General features: G+C 42.4%; 1 protein-coding gene across 2 annotated transcripts in view; it reads right to left on the reverse strand.

Moving 5' to 3' along the window:
- PCYT1B (phosphate cytidylyltransferase 1B, choline) overlaps positions 1–15,416 on the reverse strand; it is a 113,028-nt gene that overhangs the window by 71,804 nt on the left and 25,808 nt on the right. The window contains 1 exon segment of one of the 2 annotated variants that reach the window (NM_001258192.2): positions 14,777–14,978. The exons of the other annotated variant lie outside the window; for it this stretch is intronic. Coding sequence (NP_001245121.1) covers positions 14,777–14,893 — 117 coding nt within the window. The 5' untranslated portion in view covers positions 14,894–14,978. 2 annotated transcript variants of the gene reach the window in all.

Consider the following 15,416-nt stretch of genomic DNA (forward strand, 5'->3'; position numbering starts at 1 on the left):
CACCTCCAGGGAGATCCATACAGCTTGTGCCTGCTGCCTAGGGAGATGGCCAAGCACACGGTGTCTGACAACACCAAGGCCCTCACCAAGTACACCAGCTCCAAATGAACAACTTCTACTTTCAAAAACCAAAGGCTCTTTTCAGAGCCACTTAAGCCAGGTACAGAAAGACAAATATTGCATGTTCTCACTCATAAGTGGGAGCTAAACAAGTTGATCATATGGAGGTAGAGAGTGGAATGATAGATACCACTATCATTGAGATAGTGGCTGGGAAGGGTGTGTGGGTGACCGGGGTTGGGATAAAGAGAGGTTGGTTACTGGGTACAAACATACAGTTAGATAGAAGGAATAAGTTCTAACATTTGATAGCTGAGTAGGATGATTATAGTTAACAACAATGTATTACATATTTCAAAATAGCTTGAAAAGTGACCGGGCATGGTGGCTCACGCCTGTAATCCCAGCACTTTGGGAGGCCAAGGTGGGTGGATCACCTGAGGTCAGGAGTTCGAGACGAGCCTGATCAACATGGTGAAACCCTGTCTCTACTAAAAATACAAAAATTAACTGGGCATGGTGGTGCATGCCTATAATCCCAGCTACTCAGGAGGCTGAGGCAAGAGAATCGCTTGAACCTGGGAGGCAGAGGTTGCACTGAGCCAAGATCGCACCACTGCACTCCAGTCTGGGCAACAGGGCAAGATTGTCTCAAAAAAAAAAAAAAAAAAGCTAGAAGATTTGAAATGTTCTCAATACATAGAAATGATAAATACTCAAGGTGATGGACACCCTAAATACCGTGGCTTGATCATTACACATTCTATGCATGTAACAAAATTTCACATGTACCCCATAAGTATGTAGAAATATAATGTAATCAGGCCGGGTGCAGTGGCTCACGCCTGTAATCCCAGCACTTTGGGAGGCCAAGGTGGGCAGGCCACCTGAGGTCAGGAGTTCGAGACCAGCCCGGCCAATATGGTGAACCCCGTGTCTACTAAAGAATGCAAAAATTAGCTGGGCATGGTTGCATGCACCTGTAGTCCCAGCTACTCCGGAGACTGAGGTGAGAGAATCGCGTGAACCCAGGAGATGGAGGTTGCAGTGAGCCGAGATCACACCATTGCACTCCAGCATGGACAACGGAGCGAGGCTCCGTCTCAATATATATATCAATTAAAAATTTTAAAAAGAAGTTTGGTGATGTTTTTGTGGCCAGAGATATGCCATAGGAACTTAACTCTTGTTTACATAAATTAGCCTGTGATAAAACTGGTTTCATTCTATATCATTCTGCTTAAAGTCACAGTTCCCAAGAACCACTTGATAATGTTATGTGAGGACTTACTGTATTTATTTTTCATGTCAAAAAATTAGAAAAAAAGTTTTACAAAAACCAAGAAAAATATCTATTTTTGTTTGCTTGTTTTGAGACAGGATCTCACTCTGTCACCCAAGTTGGAGTGCGGTGGCACAATCACCACTCACCATGCCCTCCAACTCCTAAGCACAAGGGATCCTCTTGCGTCAGCCTCCTATGACTACAGGCACATATCACCATGCTCATCTAATTTAAAAAACCATTTGTAGAGATAATGTCTTACTATGTTGCCCAGGATGGTCTGGAACTCCTAGGCTCAAGTGATCCTTCCACCTCAGCGTCCCAGAGTGTTGGAATTACAGGCATGAGCCATGATGCCTGGCCTTCTAATTCTAATATATGGGCTTACACTGGTGCCCCATCTCTGTCAACATCAAATACATGAGGTATCCTAAAGGGAACGTGAAAGTTGGGTAGCCTGCGTCACCTGACATTTTTTCATTTGCTTTCAGCTTATTGCAATATACCGCAGTTCACCTGAGCCTAGATAAAGGTATTTGTGGATTATATTATCTAGTTTTAACTAAACCAATGCACATAAATCAGCAGGTGGCTTAAAATATTTCCTGCAGGCCGTGCGCGGTGGCTCACGCCTGTAATCCCAGCACTTTGAGAGGCTGAGGCAGGTGGATCACGAGGTCAGGAGTTCGAGACCAGCCTGACCAACATGGTGAAACCCCATCTCTACTAAAAATACAAAAATTAGCCGGGCATGGTGGTGCACGCCTGTAGTCCCAGCTACTTGGGAGGCTGAGGCAAGAGAATCACTTGAACCCGGGAGGCAGAGGTTGCACTGAGCCAGGATCACGCCACTGCACTCCAGGCTGGCGACAGAGTGAGACTCCATCTCAAAAACAAACAAACAAACAACAACAACAAGAAAAACATTTCCTGCAATGAAATAGGAAAGCAAAGATAATGCAAGCACAAGTGAACAACAAGAAAATGGCAGAGCTGACCCTTCTACTCCCTGCATAAGTTCAGCAGCCACCATATTATCAGGTACGAACAACGACAACCCAATCTGATCTGACAAGAAGATAGTTGAATTGAAAATTATCTCACAGAAGACCATTAGAAATATCTGCTACCATAACATTAAATATCACCTTGAGATATTAGCTAATGATGGTATGAAGTTATTGTAATTAACATATTTTAAAATGAAGCAGCCAGAACATGAAGACAAACCTCTATGATTTTTTCATGTTTAATGTTTCAATGTTGCGAGTCATGTGATACTCAATCCAGTATGTCACAAAATACTGTTACATGTAATGATAAATGTTTAGAAGCCTTTTTGAGTTTCCATAATTCGACAGAGAAAAAAACAAAAGTCTCATACCATTGCAAAATCATCTGTTCTTCATGCTACAGTAAAACTAGCTGCTCTAATGTGTAGGAAAAAAAAACTGATGTCAAACTAAAATGCATTCCTTTGTCAGCAAATATATTTAGAAGACATATAGAAAACATTGTTGAAGATTGAAAGAAACAAGCATTAGAACAAATTATGCAGTGTGGGAGGTTTGTAATACACTTGGATAGAAGTACAGATATTTCTAACATGTCTCAGCTTGAGGTATTTGCTAGATTCTATTTCAATAATAAAACCTCTTTTTTTCTGAGTCACTAAAGGAAAGATGTTCCAAAGATGATATTTTCTGCAAAGTGGATGATTTCTTTAACAAAAACAATATTTTACAAGAAAACTGTGTAACTACCAGTAAGGTGATTGCTTTACCCTTGGACCTCTGATCTCCCACCTATTTGAGAAGTACTCTCTGTCTTCTTTTCCTGACTCTTTGTCTATTGGATCTCTAAATGTTGACCCTCAGGGTTCCATCCTGGAAGATTGTGGGGTAAAGTAGATTAATTTATCCAGATTTCCTATAGCAATAGGCAGATAAAGGGAGGATTCTAAAAGCTTTAATTACACCTCTTCTATTTTTCACCCTCCCAAACCCTGACGCAAAGGCTCTGGGTCAGCTCTTTTCTAGAATTCACCCTGTAGCAGAATTATTCTGAGGTACTCTTGCTACCTAACCAATGCCATCCATTTCCTCAGCCCACAGCCTGTCTGACTGTGAGGCCAGGCATAGTACACAATTGGGGGCCATGGATTTTAATTCACGGATTACCTGACTAGGGCTGGAGTGGTCCTAGGCATAAGGTGTTTTGTTCAAGGGCTCACCTAGGCTCTCTGTGGGGCTGGATATACTGGCCCCTGGAAGGCCTGAGCACTTTGAAGCTCTGTTAAAGTAGCCAAGAGCTATAATTGTAAGAAGGATCTGGTGCCATTCCTTAGAGTTTATTAGATCACCAGAATTATTTGGAAATGGGAAATTCATTGTAGAGTTTCCCTTTCTTCATTATTGTGAATAATAATATTTTTAAACTTTGTACTAAAGAATAATAGACATACAGAAAAGTACACATATCGGCTGGGTATGGTGGCTCATGCCTGTAATTCCAGCACTTTGGGAGGCCGAGGCAGGTGGATCACCTGAGGTCAGGAGTTCAAGACCAGCCTGGCCAACATGGTGAAACCTGGTCTCTACTACAAATATGAAAATTAGCTGGGTGTGGTGGCACACGCCTGTAATCTCAGCTACTCAGGAGGCTGAGGCAGGAGAATCGCTTGAAACTGGGAGGCGGAGGTTGCAGTTAGCCGAGATCGCACCACTGCACTCCAGCCTGGGTGACAGAGCGAGACTCTGTCTCAAAAAAAGAAAAAGAAAAAGAAAAGAAAAGTACACATATCCTAAGTGCAGCTCAATGGACTTTCACAAGCTAAGTATACACAGTCACACATCAAGTAACCTAACACTTCCAGTGTCCATCCATGCTCCTGCCACTACACCGATTTCTAACATCAAAGATTTGCTTTGCCTTTTTTATTTTATATTTTATAGAAATGAAATCATGTGGTACATATTATTTTGTATCTGGCTTCTTTCATTCAATGTGACATTTGTGAGATTCATCCATATTCCTGCAGGTGGTTGTAGATTCTTCAATCTCACTGCTATCCAGCATTAAATTATGTGAGTGTACCACAATTTTTTTATTCATTCTGCTTCTGCTGGGCATTTGGGTCATTTCCAGTTTGGGGTTATTACTAATAACACTGCTAAGAACATCCTAATACTAGCTTTTTTGGTGGCCATATGTACAAATTTCTTAGGAATGGAACTGCTGGGTCAAAATATTCACATGGAATTTCTAGTTTTACTACAAAGAACATAGATATCTGATTTATTTCTACTCCTGTTCCCAAATACAGAAGATATGACTGGGAGGGCTAAATAAAGCATCTCTCAAAGTGCATCTAGGCACATCTTGCTTCCGAATCACCTGGAAGCTTGAGCAGGCAATTCTCTGCTCACTGAAGTTTGAGAACTATGTGTCATGGAAATAGAGGCTTTAGAAGTCAGACAAACCTAATTTTAACTCCCAGCTTAATCAGTTAATATTTGATCTTTGGGGCTGGGCACAGTGGCTCACACCCGTAATCACAGCACTTTGGGAGGCCGAAGCGGGAGGGTCACTTGAGGTCAGGAGTTCTAGACCATCCTGGCCAACATGGTAAAACCTCGTCTCTACTAAAAAAAAAAAAAATACAAAAATCAGCCAGGCGTGGTGGTGTGCACCTATAATCCCAGCTACTGGGGAGGCTGAGGCAGAAGAATCGCTTGAACCTGGGAGGCAGAGGTTGCAGTGAGCTGAGATCATGCCACTGCACCCAGCCTGGGTGACAGAGCAAGACTCCATCTAAAAATTTAAAAAATAAAAAAAATATTATATATACACACACACACACACACACATATATGTATTTGGATCTTTGGGAAATTACTTGATTCTTTATTTCCTTACTTATAACATGAGGAATAGTAATGCTCATTTCATGGTTCTGCAGCCTGATTAAATGAGATAATACATATAGAGCATTCAACACAGTGCCCAATACAGTGTGCACTGTGAATGGTTGTTCAATTCCCTGACTTGCCCATGGAGAAAAAGGAGTGAGACCACTAGCCTCAAATCCCATATAGAACAATTACCTTATAACTAAACAATTTGGAGGTACAATAGAATTTATTATTATGTGACTGTGCCTACAGTCAATATTAGGCACACTAGAGATGAAACACAGAAGCCTGCATGTACCAGGAATAGGCTTTCAACATCATTTGGTTGGCAATAGGCTGTACACATCATTCATGATGTTTCTATTAACCTATTATCGTTGTTGTTATTTTTCTTAAATGACAGTTTAAATAACCCTCAGCGTCCTTTTACACTGATGTCAGGTTCAGCATGCATGAATTATCGAGTAGAAAACAAAAACACCAAGTCAAAGACTTTGGCGGGAGGGAGGAGATTATATGAAAATGAATTCTGCTCAAAAGGCTAGCCCTGTGTGGCCCTGCACATTATTACACAGGCGCACACTACCAGGGCTCACTGCTTTATTTTCTAATCACTGTGTTTTCAAGTTTGACTTCAAGATCGTTGAGTGCTAAACTGTCTCTTTATCCCCAAGCAAGGTCAGCTTCCCAGCCTCCCATACAACCTGGTTCATGCTGGGATAATGTTAAAACAATAATGCTATGGTCTGAGGCCAGCAACGGGTAATCAGATCCTAGCAAGGTAGAGGCTGTTACCTGGGAGATTATTGGAAGAAAATAGGCCTAGCTTGCAATGACTTAGTTTGTTTCTACCTTCCTTGCTTTTTTCCTTTTCATTCTTACCCCTAGTGATCTGATGGAGTAACTCTTTTCCTGCATTTATTTCCCTTAGGGTCACTAAGATGCTTTGTGTGGGGCACCAGCTAAAGATGCAAGAGTTTTGGTACTACGGCCTAACCCATTGCTGGACTTGAACCCTAAGTAGCAAGCTTAGATGGATAGCATTGGTTAAGAAAGCCCCCTATATCAAGCCTGTAATCCCAGCAGTTTGGGAGGCCGAGATGGGCGGATCACGAGGTCAGGAGATCGAGACCATCCTGGCTAACACGGTGAAACCCCACCTCTACTAAAAAAATACAAAAAAACTAGCTGGGCAAGGTGGCGGGTGCCTGTAGTCCTAGCTACTCGGGAGGCTGAGGCAGGAGAATGGCGTAAACCTGGGAGGTGGAGCTTGCAGTGAGCCGAGATCTGGCCACTGCACTCCAGCCTGGGCGACAGAGCGAGACTCCATCTCAAAAAAAAAAAAAAAAAAAAAAAAGCCCCTATAGTTCAAGCCCATACTGCCATGCCTCAAAGAAGGTCCAATGTTTCAAACTTCTGTAGTATGAAATAGATAAATTAGGAGGCTACTATTCACATTAAGAAGATATTCAACACAGGTTTCTCTAAACAATGAATAGAACATTCCATATATTATTTGGAATACATTCAACCTTTCTGAGGAAGCATCTGAAGAATAAAACAGAAGACAGCTGAAGTGGTTTGTACAATATCAATGTAAAATTTCAAAGTGCTTATGAACATTTGTTATTCATATTTAGCCAGTGTGTCTTACCATAAGATCATGCAACCTGTTTTTACCCCAAATGGATAAAAGCAACAGGGGGTAAGGAATGGGGTAGCCCAGACTTTTGATAGGAGCATGAGCTCAAACAGAACATACTGCAGTAGACCAAGTCCCAAGGCAATGAAAGCTAGAATCACAGTCTAAGGATCTATCCAATCCATTGTGGGGGACAGAATGGAATCCAGAGAGGAAAGTGATTTGCTTAAGTGCACACAATTATTCAATGGCAAAACTGACACTGGAACAAGACTATGGGCTCCAGCAAGTCGAGACCAAGCTTCAGCATATTTGTCTTGCCAGTCCTCTGTCCTTTCACTGTGGGCTGGTTTAGCTCTCCCTGGCCAGATCTAGATTTGGCTTGATGGGCATTGGTGTGGAGCCCCAGAGGCCACAAGGAAGCAGATCCATTTGCCCTCATCAGGAACCATCCCAGCCTTTCCACTTCTCCCTAACCACAGCCTGGAGGCCTCAGGAGAGGACATATCCTGGGGCTGGACTCAACTACCCAGGATATCCCAGAATTATACTTCTGCACTAGCCAGAAATAAGCCACCATGATTTTGCTTCCATCTTCACAGATGAAAAACAAAGGCTATCAGATGGAGAGGCCTTCAACTTTCAGTACCCTTCCTCTTATAACTTATTCTTACCCAAACCATCCTTGCCAGCTTCCTCACCACCACAGTGGGAGAGGTGTCTTTTTTTCTCCCTGAAGCCAATCCTTCCACTTGTGCACTGGAGTCCAACCTGTCCAGCCTAAGAGACATTCCCTTCATCAGTTGTCCCCATCACCGTCACCCTTTCCCTCTCCCACTGGCTCTTTCCCATTTATATTTAGGCACAAGTTGCTATCATCTTAAAAGAATGAGCCAACCAAAAGATTCGACATCTTGGGTGGATGAAAGGAATGAAAAATAAAAGGAAAAAAAGATGAAGGGAGGGAAGATGAAAGTTACAAAAGAAGGAAGGGGAAAACCTAGTCTCTAGTAACCCTAAGCCCTGATTTGTCCACCTCTGGGTACTACACATTCTATCTGCTTCCTCGCTCAGTCAAGCTTCCACTTCCCTACCACCTAGAGGCTCCTCAATCTAATGCCATCCAGCCTCCGCTCCCACCACTTCACTGAAACATCATCATTGACCTCTTCTTTCTAAATCCAAAGGAAATTTTTCCTTCTTATCTCATTTGATCTCTCTACTGCATTTGGTTCTATTGGACATTCCTTCCATGAAACTTACACTGCCCTTGGTCCCTTGATCTCCCAGCTATTTGAGAAATACTCTCTCTGTCTTCTTTTCATGATCCTTCTTCTATTGGCCCTTTAAGTAGTCTTCCTCAGGGTTCCAACCTGGGAAGATTCTGGGATGAAGTAGATTAGCTTAACCAGATTTCATGTAGAGACAGATGAATGGAAGGAAGAGTCTAATAGCTTTAATTACAGCTCCTCTATTTTCCCCCTCTAAGAGCCTGATACGATGGCTCAGGGTCAGTTACTTTCTAGAATTAGCCCTGTAGTGGGATTATCCTGAGGCACTCTTCCTAGGTAACCATTTCCATTCACTTCCTTCTCAGTCCAGAAACTAACTCAATTTCACTCTCATCCATTTCACTGCCTCAATTTCACATCTCCTCCATGCTATTTCCCAGATCTATATCTCCAGCTCAGAACTCTCTCCTGAATTCCCCAACCAAACATGAACTAGACATCTCCAAGTGGAAGTCCCCATGGAACCTCAGACATAATTCTCACAAACTCTACTTCCCTGGCACACCCATCTCAGTGATGACACTCACTAGCTGGAGCCAGAAAACCAAATGTGCCTTCCTTGATCTTTTTTTTTTTTTTTTTTTTTTTTTTTGAGATGGAGTCTCGCTCTGTCGCCCAGGCTGGAGTGCGGTGGCACGATCTCAGCTCACTGCAACCTCCGCCTCCCGGGTTCAAGCGATTCTCCTGCCTCAGCCTCCCGAGTAGCTGGGATTACAGGAGCACACTACCACACCCAGCTAATTTTTGTATTTTTAGTAGAGACAGGTTTTTGCCATGTTGGCCAAGCTGGTCTCGAACTCCTGACCTCAAGTGATCCGCCTGCCTCACCTCCCAAAGTGTTGGGATTACAGGCATGAGCCACTGCGCCTGGTCCCTTGATCTTTCATTGAACCTGCCCCATGCTCAGACTTAGTTATGAAATCCTGGGGCATTTGCCTCCTTAGTGTTTCCCATATGTATCTAGTTCTCTCCTTTCCCACTGTCCTTCTATAACTTCAAACTTATTAACTCTCATCTAGATTACTGCAATGGTCTCTTAACTGAAATAGAATAAGAAAGGATAGCATAGAAAGTATAAGAGTGCAAAACATGAAGTAAGGAAAAGTGATATTCGGTTTTAGTTATGACTACATATATGTATATGTGAACTGTGCAATGTGAAAACTATTTATCACTGTAGGTCCTCAGAACTGATCCTAACAGGGCTGGGTAAGTGTCTAAGCACCCTGTAAAGCCACATGTAGCCATTGAGCACTTGAAATTAGCTAGTCCAAATTGAGATGTGTTGCAAATACAATATACACATTGGATTTCAGACTTAGTATGAAGAAAATAATGTAAGATCTCACTAATAATTTTTATATTGCATGCTGACGTAATAATATTTTGGATACAAAATTAATTTCACCATTTTTTAACTTTTAAAACTGTGGCCACTTGAAAATTTTCAATTACACATGTGGCTCATGCTGTATTTCTACTGGGCAGAGCTGTTTTAGTGTTCTAGGCCAGTATGTGCCACCCACAATGGGGGCTTAAGATCCACTCAAAAATGGATTGATCCTTTCCATGTCCCAAAATATGTTTTGGGGTCAGCAAGCGAAACCTTTTATTCAAATGCAGGGACTTGTCTTAACTTTGGGATTGGGTTAACAGAGTCCTCCCTGCCGGGAAGTACTTTTGCTCAATGGATAAAATACAGCTTTTAAGAAAGTCTAATATGTTAAAGTCAAACTTACAAAAAAGCTCTCTTAAGGGATTTCAGCATCCTGGCATGCATCCACAAACCAAACTACTACCTTCTATTAGATGGAAATGCCCCTTTAGGGGCAAGGGCTTTGGATTCACTTCTTTTATTTCTCTCCACAGCACCTGGTACATTGCTGTGTCTGGAAGTGGTTAACTACCTGGCTGACTGTGGATCCCATGGGTAAGGGAGATGGTAGGGGTTGGTAAGGATTGGTAGGAGACTCAGTTTTCTCTCAGTTATCTTCCAAAGCTCTGCATTGCTAAATACTTTAAATCTTCCTCACTGCCTGATTGAGGAGATATACATGCACTCTTTTGATTTCTATATGCTAAATCACCAAAATAAAACACAGAAACTACCTATCATATTTGATTTAGATTTATTTCTTCCATAAGGGTTTAGCATTAGGCAAATGGGGGTTGGAGGGGTAGTGAGAGAACAAACCTAAAACAATCAAAGAAACTAATTGATTGATTCCATGCTAAATACACCTGACTAGTATCAATTTGCAAGACATGGATGTTGCATTTGGATAGAGACCAGCAGGAAAATATCTAATAATAACCTTAGGCAGAATTCCAGTTGACCACAGTAAATGCCCAAGGAAGCTCATGTTTATTTATTTTCGCCAATATTGCGCATTAAGAGTGTTTCACTTTAAAATGTATGCTGTTCTGGGTGGCTAAATAGATGGCAATATTAGCAAAGGAAGCCATTGATGTCTCTGGAAATCTGATCATCTTTCTGAACACTAGCAGATGAGCATGCTACCTCCAAACTGACATAATGAACCTTCTGCAAGACAGCAGTCTCTTGGCACTGCTCCGCTTTGAAGTAAAACCCGAAATGAACTCCTCCTGCTAACGTGGCATATTGAACCAGCCCTTTTTTATTTCCAAGGCCTTCTCAGTTGATCCATAGTATATCCATCTTCATGGAAGTGACTATTGCAGGCTAGAATTACAATTCCTTCTGACAACAGAATGCACCTCTAGAAGAACTTGACCAAGGTCATTAACCAAATCCTCAAGCAGACAACTTTCAGGGTGCCTGGGCCTTGTTAGAAAGGGCTTCTGGGACACCTGCTGAGCCCAGAGGATCTTTCTAGGCATAATCTGAGGGCTGGGAAGATATGAGGACACAGTCCTTGCTCAGAGGAGTCCTTGTATCTCAGGAGTTAGTTTCCAAGAAGGGCTATTACATCATATCACCCAAGGTCACTCAGTTTCTCATCTTGACAGTCAAGCTTATGAGTCACCTTGCATCGTGTTTAATCAGGAAAATAGTAAAGAACTGAAAACAAGTCAGGAATCAAGAGTAAACATTGTAACAATGTAAAGAGTTCTCAGAAGCATCTCAAATCAGAGCACCATGGTAAAATGGTAAGGGTAGTAAGATTACATTCCTAAAATACAGGCTCTATCATAAAACCTAGGTAATGTTTTTATTATTTCTTTTCTAATTTCTTTATCAGAGTTATTGCATTCTATTTAATCGTCTCCTTTCCTATATGTTCCTCTAATGAAGAATAAGGCAGGTAGAGAAACTACAAGTATTCCTGTCAGAAAAACTTCCCCCTGAAATATAATTCAATCATATCCACAATATTATTATCAATTTGTTACTTACAGGGATCTAAAATGTAGACTGCTTTAAAGTCCTGTTTATTCACTCACGTATGCCAGCTCCCCACTTCATTTCAGCAACTGGGAGAAGGAGCCTGACCTCTGAAGGAGAATCCAAGTGTGGAGCTTCAATCCTAAACAGACCCCCTGCAAACATTTCATACACTTTCCGTAGTTAAGCAACTCAGTAGCCACACTCTGATGATGGCTGTGGTGTCAGTGACCCACATGCAATTTGGAGCTATATGCCTGGGTGCTGGGAGAAATGCAGAATTTATACAATTTGAAATATGAAGACACTAGCAAAGCTACAAGATAAACAGAAACTACTAAAAACCAGAAAGAAATGTTAATTTCATGTTTTCACTTGCTGCTCACTCTCTTCATCAACAAACTTCTTTATTAAGTAGTTAGCGTGTGCCTTCATTATTAAAGTAAGATCATTAGCAAAGTAAAGTTAGGCTATGAAGTATAAATCTAAATTTAGAATATAACCCTACAGTGATCAAAGTTAGCTTATAAGAGAAGGGACTTTAAAAATTTTAGTAGTGTTTTATAAATTGGTTGCAAGCCCCTATTTAAACAATCAAATTTCAGTAGCCCGTGATAATGATGAACAACATGGAAAATTTTGTATCATAAGTAAATCAAAGCAGGTGCTTCAACAGTTCAACTTCTGTACATCCCTATCATACCTATGCATGTGTGTGATACACACACACACACGCACACACGCACACACTCACACACACACACAACCAGAACTGCCAAAAAGATGGGAAGGGAATGTATCTCACGAGTATGTTATAGAAGAAAGATCTTCCACTTTTCAGGTGTAGAGCTCTGGGTTCAAATCCTAGCTCTCCCCCCTTCAAAGCACTGTGACCCTTGGGCAAGTCACTTACTCTCTCTGAACCTCAGTTTCCTTATTTCTACAATGGGTGGGAGGTGAGGCTGTAGAGCACATTGCCAGCTTAGCGTGGTTCTTGTGAGTTACCACCTGGAATAAGCTGTCACAAGTGAAAGTGGAAAGTAACTTGGCCAGGCGCAGTGGCTCACACCTGTAATCCTAATACTTTGGGAGGCCAAGGTGGGTGGATCACCTGAGGGCAGGAGTTCGAGACCAGCCTGGCCAACATGGCAAAACCTCGTCTATACCAAAAATACAAAAAAATTAGCCAGGCATGATGGTGCCCACCTGTAATCCCAGCTACTCAGGAGGCTGAGGCAGGAGAATCGCTTGAACCTGGGAGGTGGAGGTTGTGGTGAGCCAAGATCGGGCCACTGTACTCTAGCCTGGAGGACAGAGTGAGACTCCATCTTAAAAAAAAAAAAAAAGTAACTTGAACTTTCTTCTTTCCCTTAATTTTCTCTGCCCATCTCCCTCAGGCAGAAGCAACCAAGAAGCAGCATAGCTAAGAGGTAAAAATGGAAGGAAAAATAGTAGACAAAAGAGACTGAAATGATGCACAAACTGGAGCTGGATGCTGCCTTTCTCTCCTCTACCCTTTACCTCTGTCAGGAAAGTATGTGATGCAAATTTGAAGATTGCGGTTACTTTAAAAAATACATTTTTGGGTGAGCATGGGCACACACACACACACACACACACACACACACACACACACATATATATATAGTGCTGTGGCACAAGCCTGTAATCCCAGGTACTTGGGAGGCTGAGGCAGGAGGATCACTTGAGTCCAGGAGTTCAAGTTTGAGGCCAGCCTGGACAACAGAGTGAGTCTCTCTCTCTCTCTGTATTTATGTGTATATATGTATATGTGCATATGATGATCTTGTAATATGCTTTCAGTGGTCATTTTTCTTTATGCTAAACCCATGAGTTGTTTAGTGACTCAAAGGAATCCCTTAGTAACAAACTTATTGGGATGGTTTGTGTCTCATGAGAACATAGACACTACATTGTGTATGTCATTCAGTAAGTGGCTAAAGTGTTAGGGCACAGTTACTATTAAACTGTCCTAAGAGAAAATATTTTTAAAAATAGAAGCATAGGGGAAAAAAAGCCCACAGGGCTCTAATATAACTTCCTCTGTATTTGTGCTTTTTAGGAAGTTGTTCTAAGCCTCCTTTGAACCCTTATTAACTCGTATTAAGAAATAACAGTTTTATGATGGGTTGGCCTTCTCAACTGTGAGCTCTAATTTTGCAGGTTCAGAGAAAATTCTACATCACAAAATCCTTTTTTAAAAAACTCTTCCCAGGGTCAAACTCCACAGCCAATCGAAATATTCCACCTTTTAACTTGAGGGAAATCGCTAAAGGTAAGGATAGCTTTAGTGTGTCTTTTGGATTGGGGGGCTCAAAGAGAGGTCTCCCCAAGTTCCACAAGACTTCGGACCACAGAAAACCCACCACCCATGCGTGTGTTTGATTCCTTGAGGACACATGCTGCGGTGGTTGGGAACGAAGTTTCACATCTACCTAAAAGATCATGACCAGTGGTAGAGAAACGACCAAATTTGGGAGAGCAGTTACGGTGCAGTTACGGAGGCGGAAGGACGCTCTCAGTACCCCGTTTCCACACTTTCATTCTTAAAGGCATGCAGCCCCTTTCTAAATAAATGTAGTGTCCCCAGGTTTCCACTACCTGAAGAGAAACCCTCACAGCACACTCTGGAAATGTTTTACAATTCATTTTAAATGCGTATTATTTCTAAGTAAATCATTGAGGGACTCCTATGTATTTATTTATTTATTTTGAACATTTTCAAACGGATGGGGAAGTTTTGCTTCCATGTCGTTTCCATTTTTTTCCCCCAAATTGGCATTAGGCACCAAAATCAGTTGAGGAACAAATCATTCCTTAGCTAGAATTTAAAACTTAACAAGGGACTCGTCCCGAGCTTGAATACCATTTTAAAATTGCACTGTAGGATTTTTTTACCTTCAGACAAGAACACACCTAAAAGGAAAAAGGCCCTCCCCTCCTCCCGAAGCACAAAAACACAGCATATCCCAAGCAGCCCGTTTCCTACCCAGCCAATACAATAACGCTTTGTAAACTGAGAGCAGCGCCCGGTATAGAAGCTAAGTATAAACAGCTGAGAAGGATTAGGCGGTAGCGCTCTTCTCATTTACATGAAAATCCTCTAGGCATCGTTTTCCTCGCTGGCTGCGGGCGCATAAGGAACTCTTTTATGCCATAGCCACGCATACATTTCCATCCTTTGTCTTTACTTACCAGTCGAGGCTGTGGGCATGTGTGCTCTATTTCCTCCATGGTTTCTGAGGGAGGCTCATTGGAAAGGGATTTTGGGATACCTGTTTCTGACTCAGCATCAGTGGTAACTACTGGCATGGCCAGTGAATGCTCCCTCTAGCTCTACACCCTCAGAGAGTCTCCTCCCAGGCAGAGAATGTTTTCTTTGTCACGTATTTTTCTCCCCGCCACCCTCCACCCATCCCCCGCTTCTTCTCCCCTTCTTTCTGTCTTCCCTGGGGGAAGTAAAGAGGTTACCCCCCCACCCCGCCCCTTTCTCTCTCTCTCTGTCAGAAGCCAAGAGGCAAGGCCTCAGTTTATCACTATAACAACCAGACGACACTGAAGCGGCTGGTGCGGGATACAGTAGCTCATTTGCATAGAGCGCGCTGGTTGGCTACTGTCATCATAGTACCACTCCGCCGGGGAGCGGCCGGGCCCCATTGGCTGGCCCGCCGTACCCACGGGCCCGAACTTACTGCTTTTGTTTCTTCTGTTTAATTCAGTTGCAAAGGTCTCCGTCCTCTCTGGGCACAGGACCCGGGCTGCGCCACCCAGATAACATAAAACCGCTTCCTGAGGGGCCTAGGGCGCCTTGAGAAACAACATAGCAGACCTCCAC

The sequence above is a fragment of the Macaca mulatta genome, chromosome X (genome assembly GCF_049350105.2).
Source record: "Macaca mulatta isolate MMU2019108-1 chromosome X, T2T-MMU8v2.0, whole genome shotgun sequence".
In the NCBI taxonomy this organism is placed as follows: Eukaryota; Metazoa; Chordata; class Mammalia; order Primates; family Cercopithecidae; genus Macaca; species Macaca mulatta.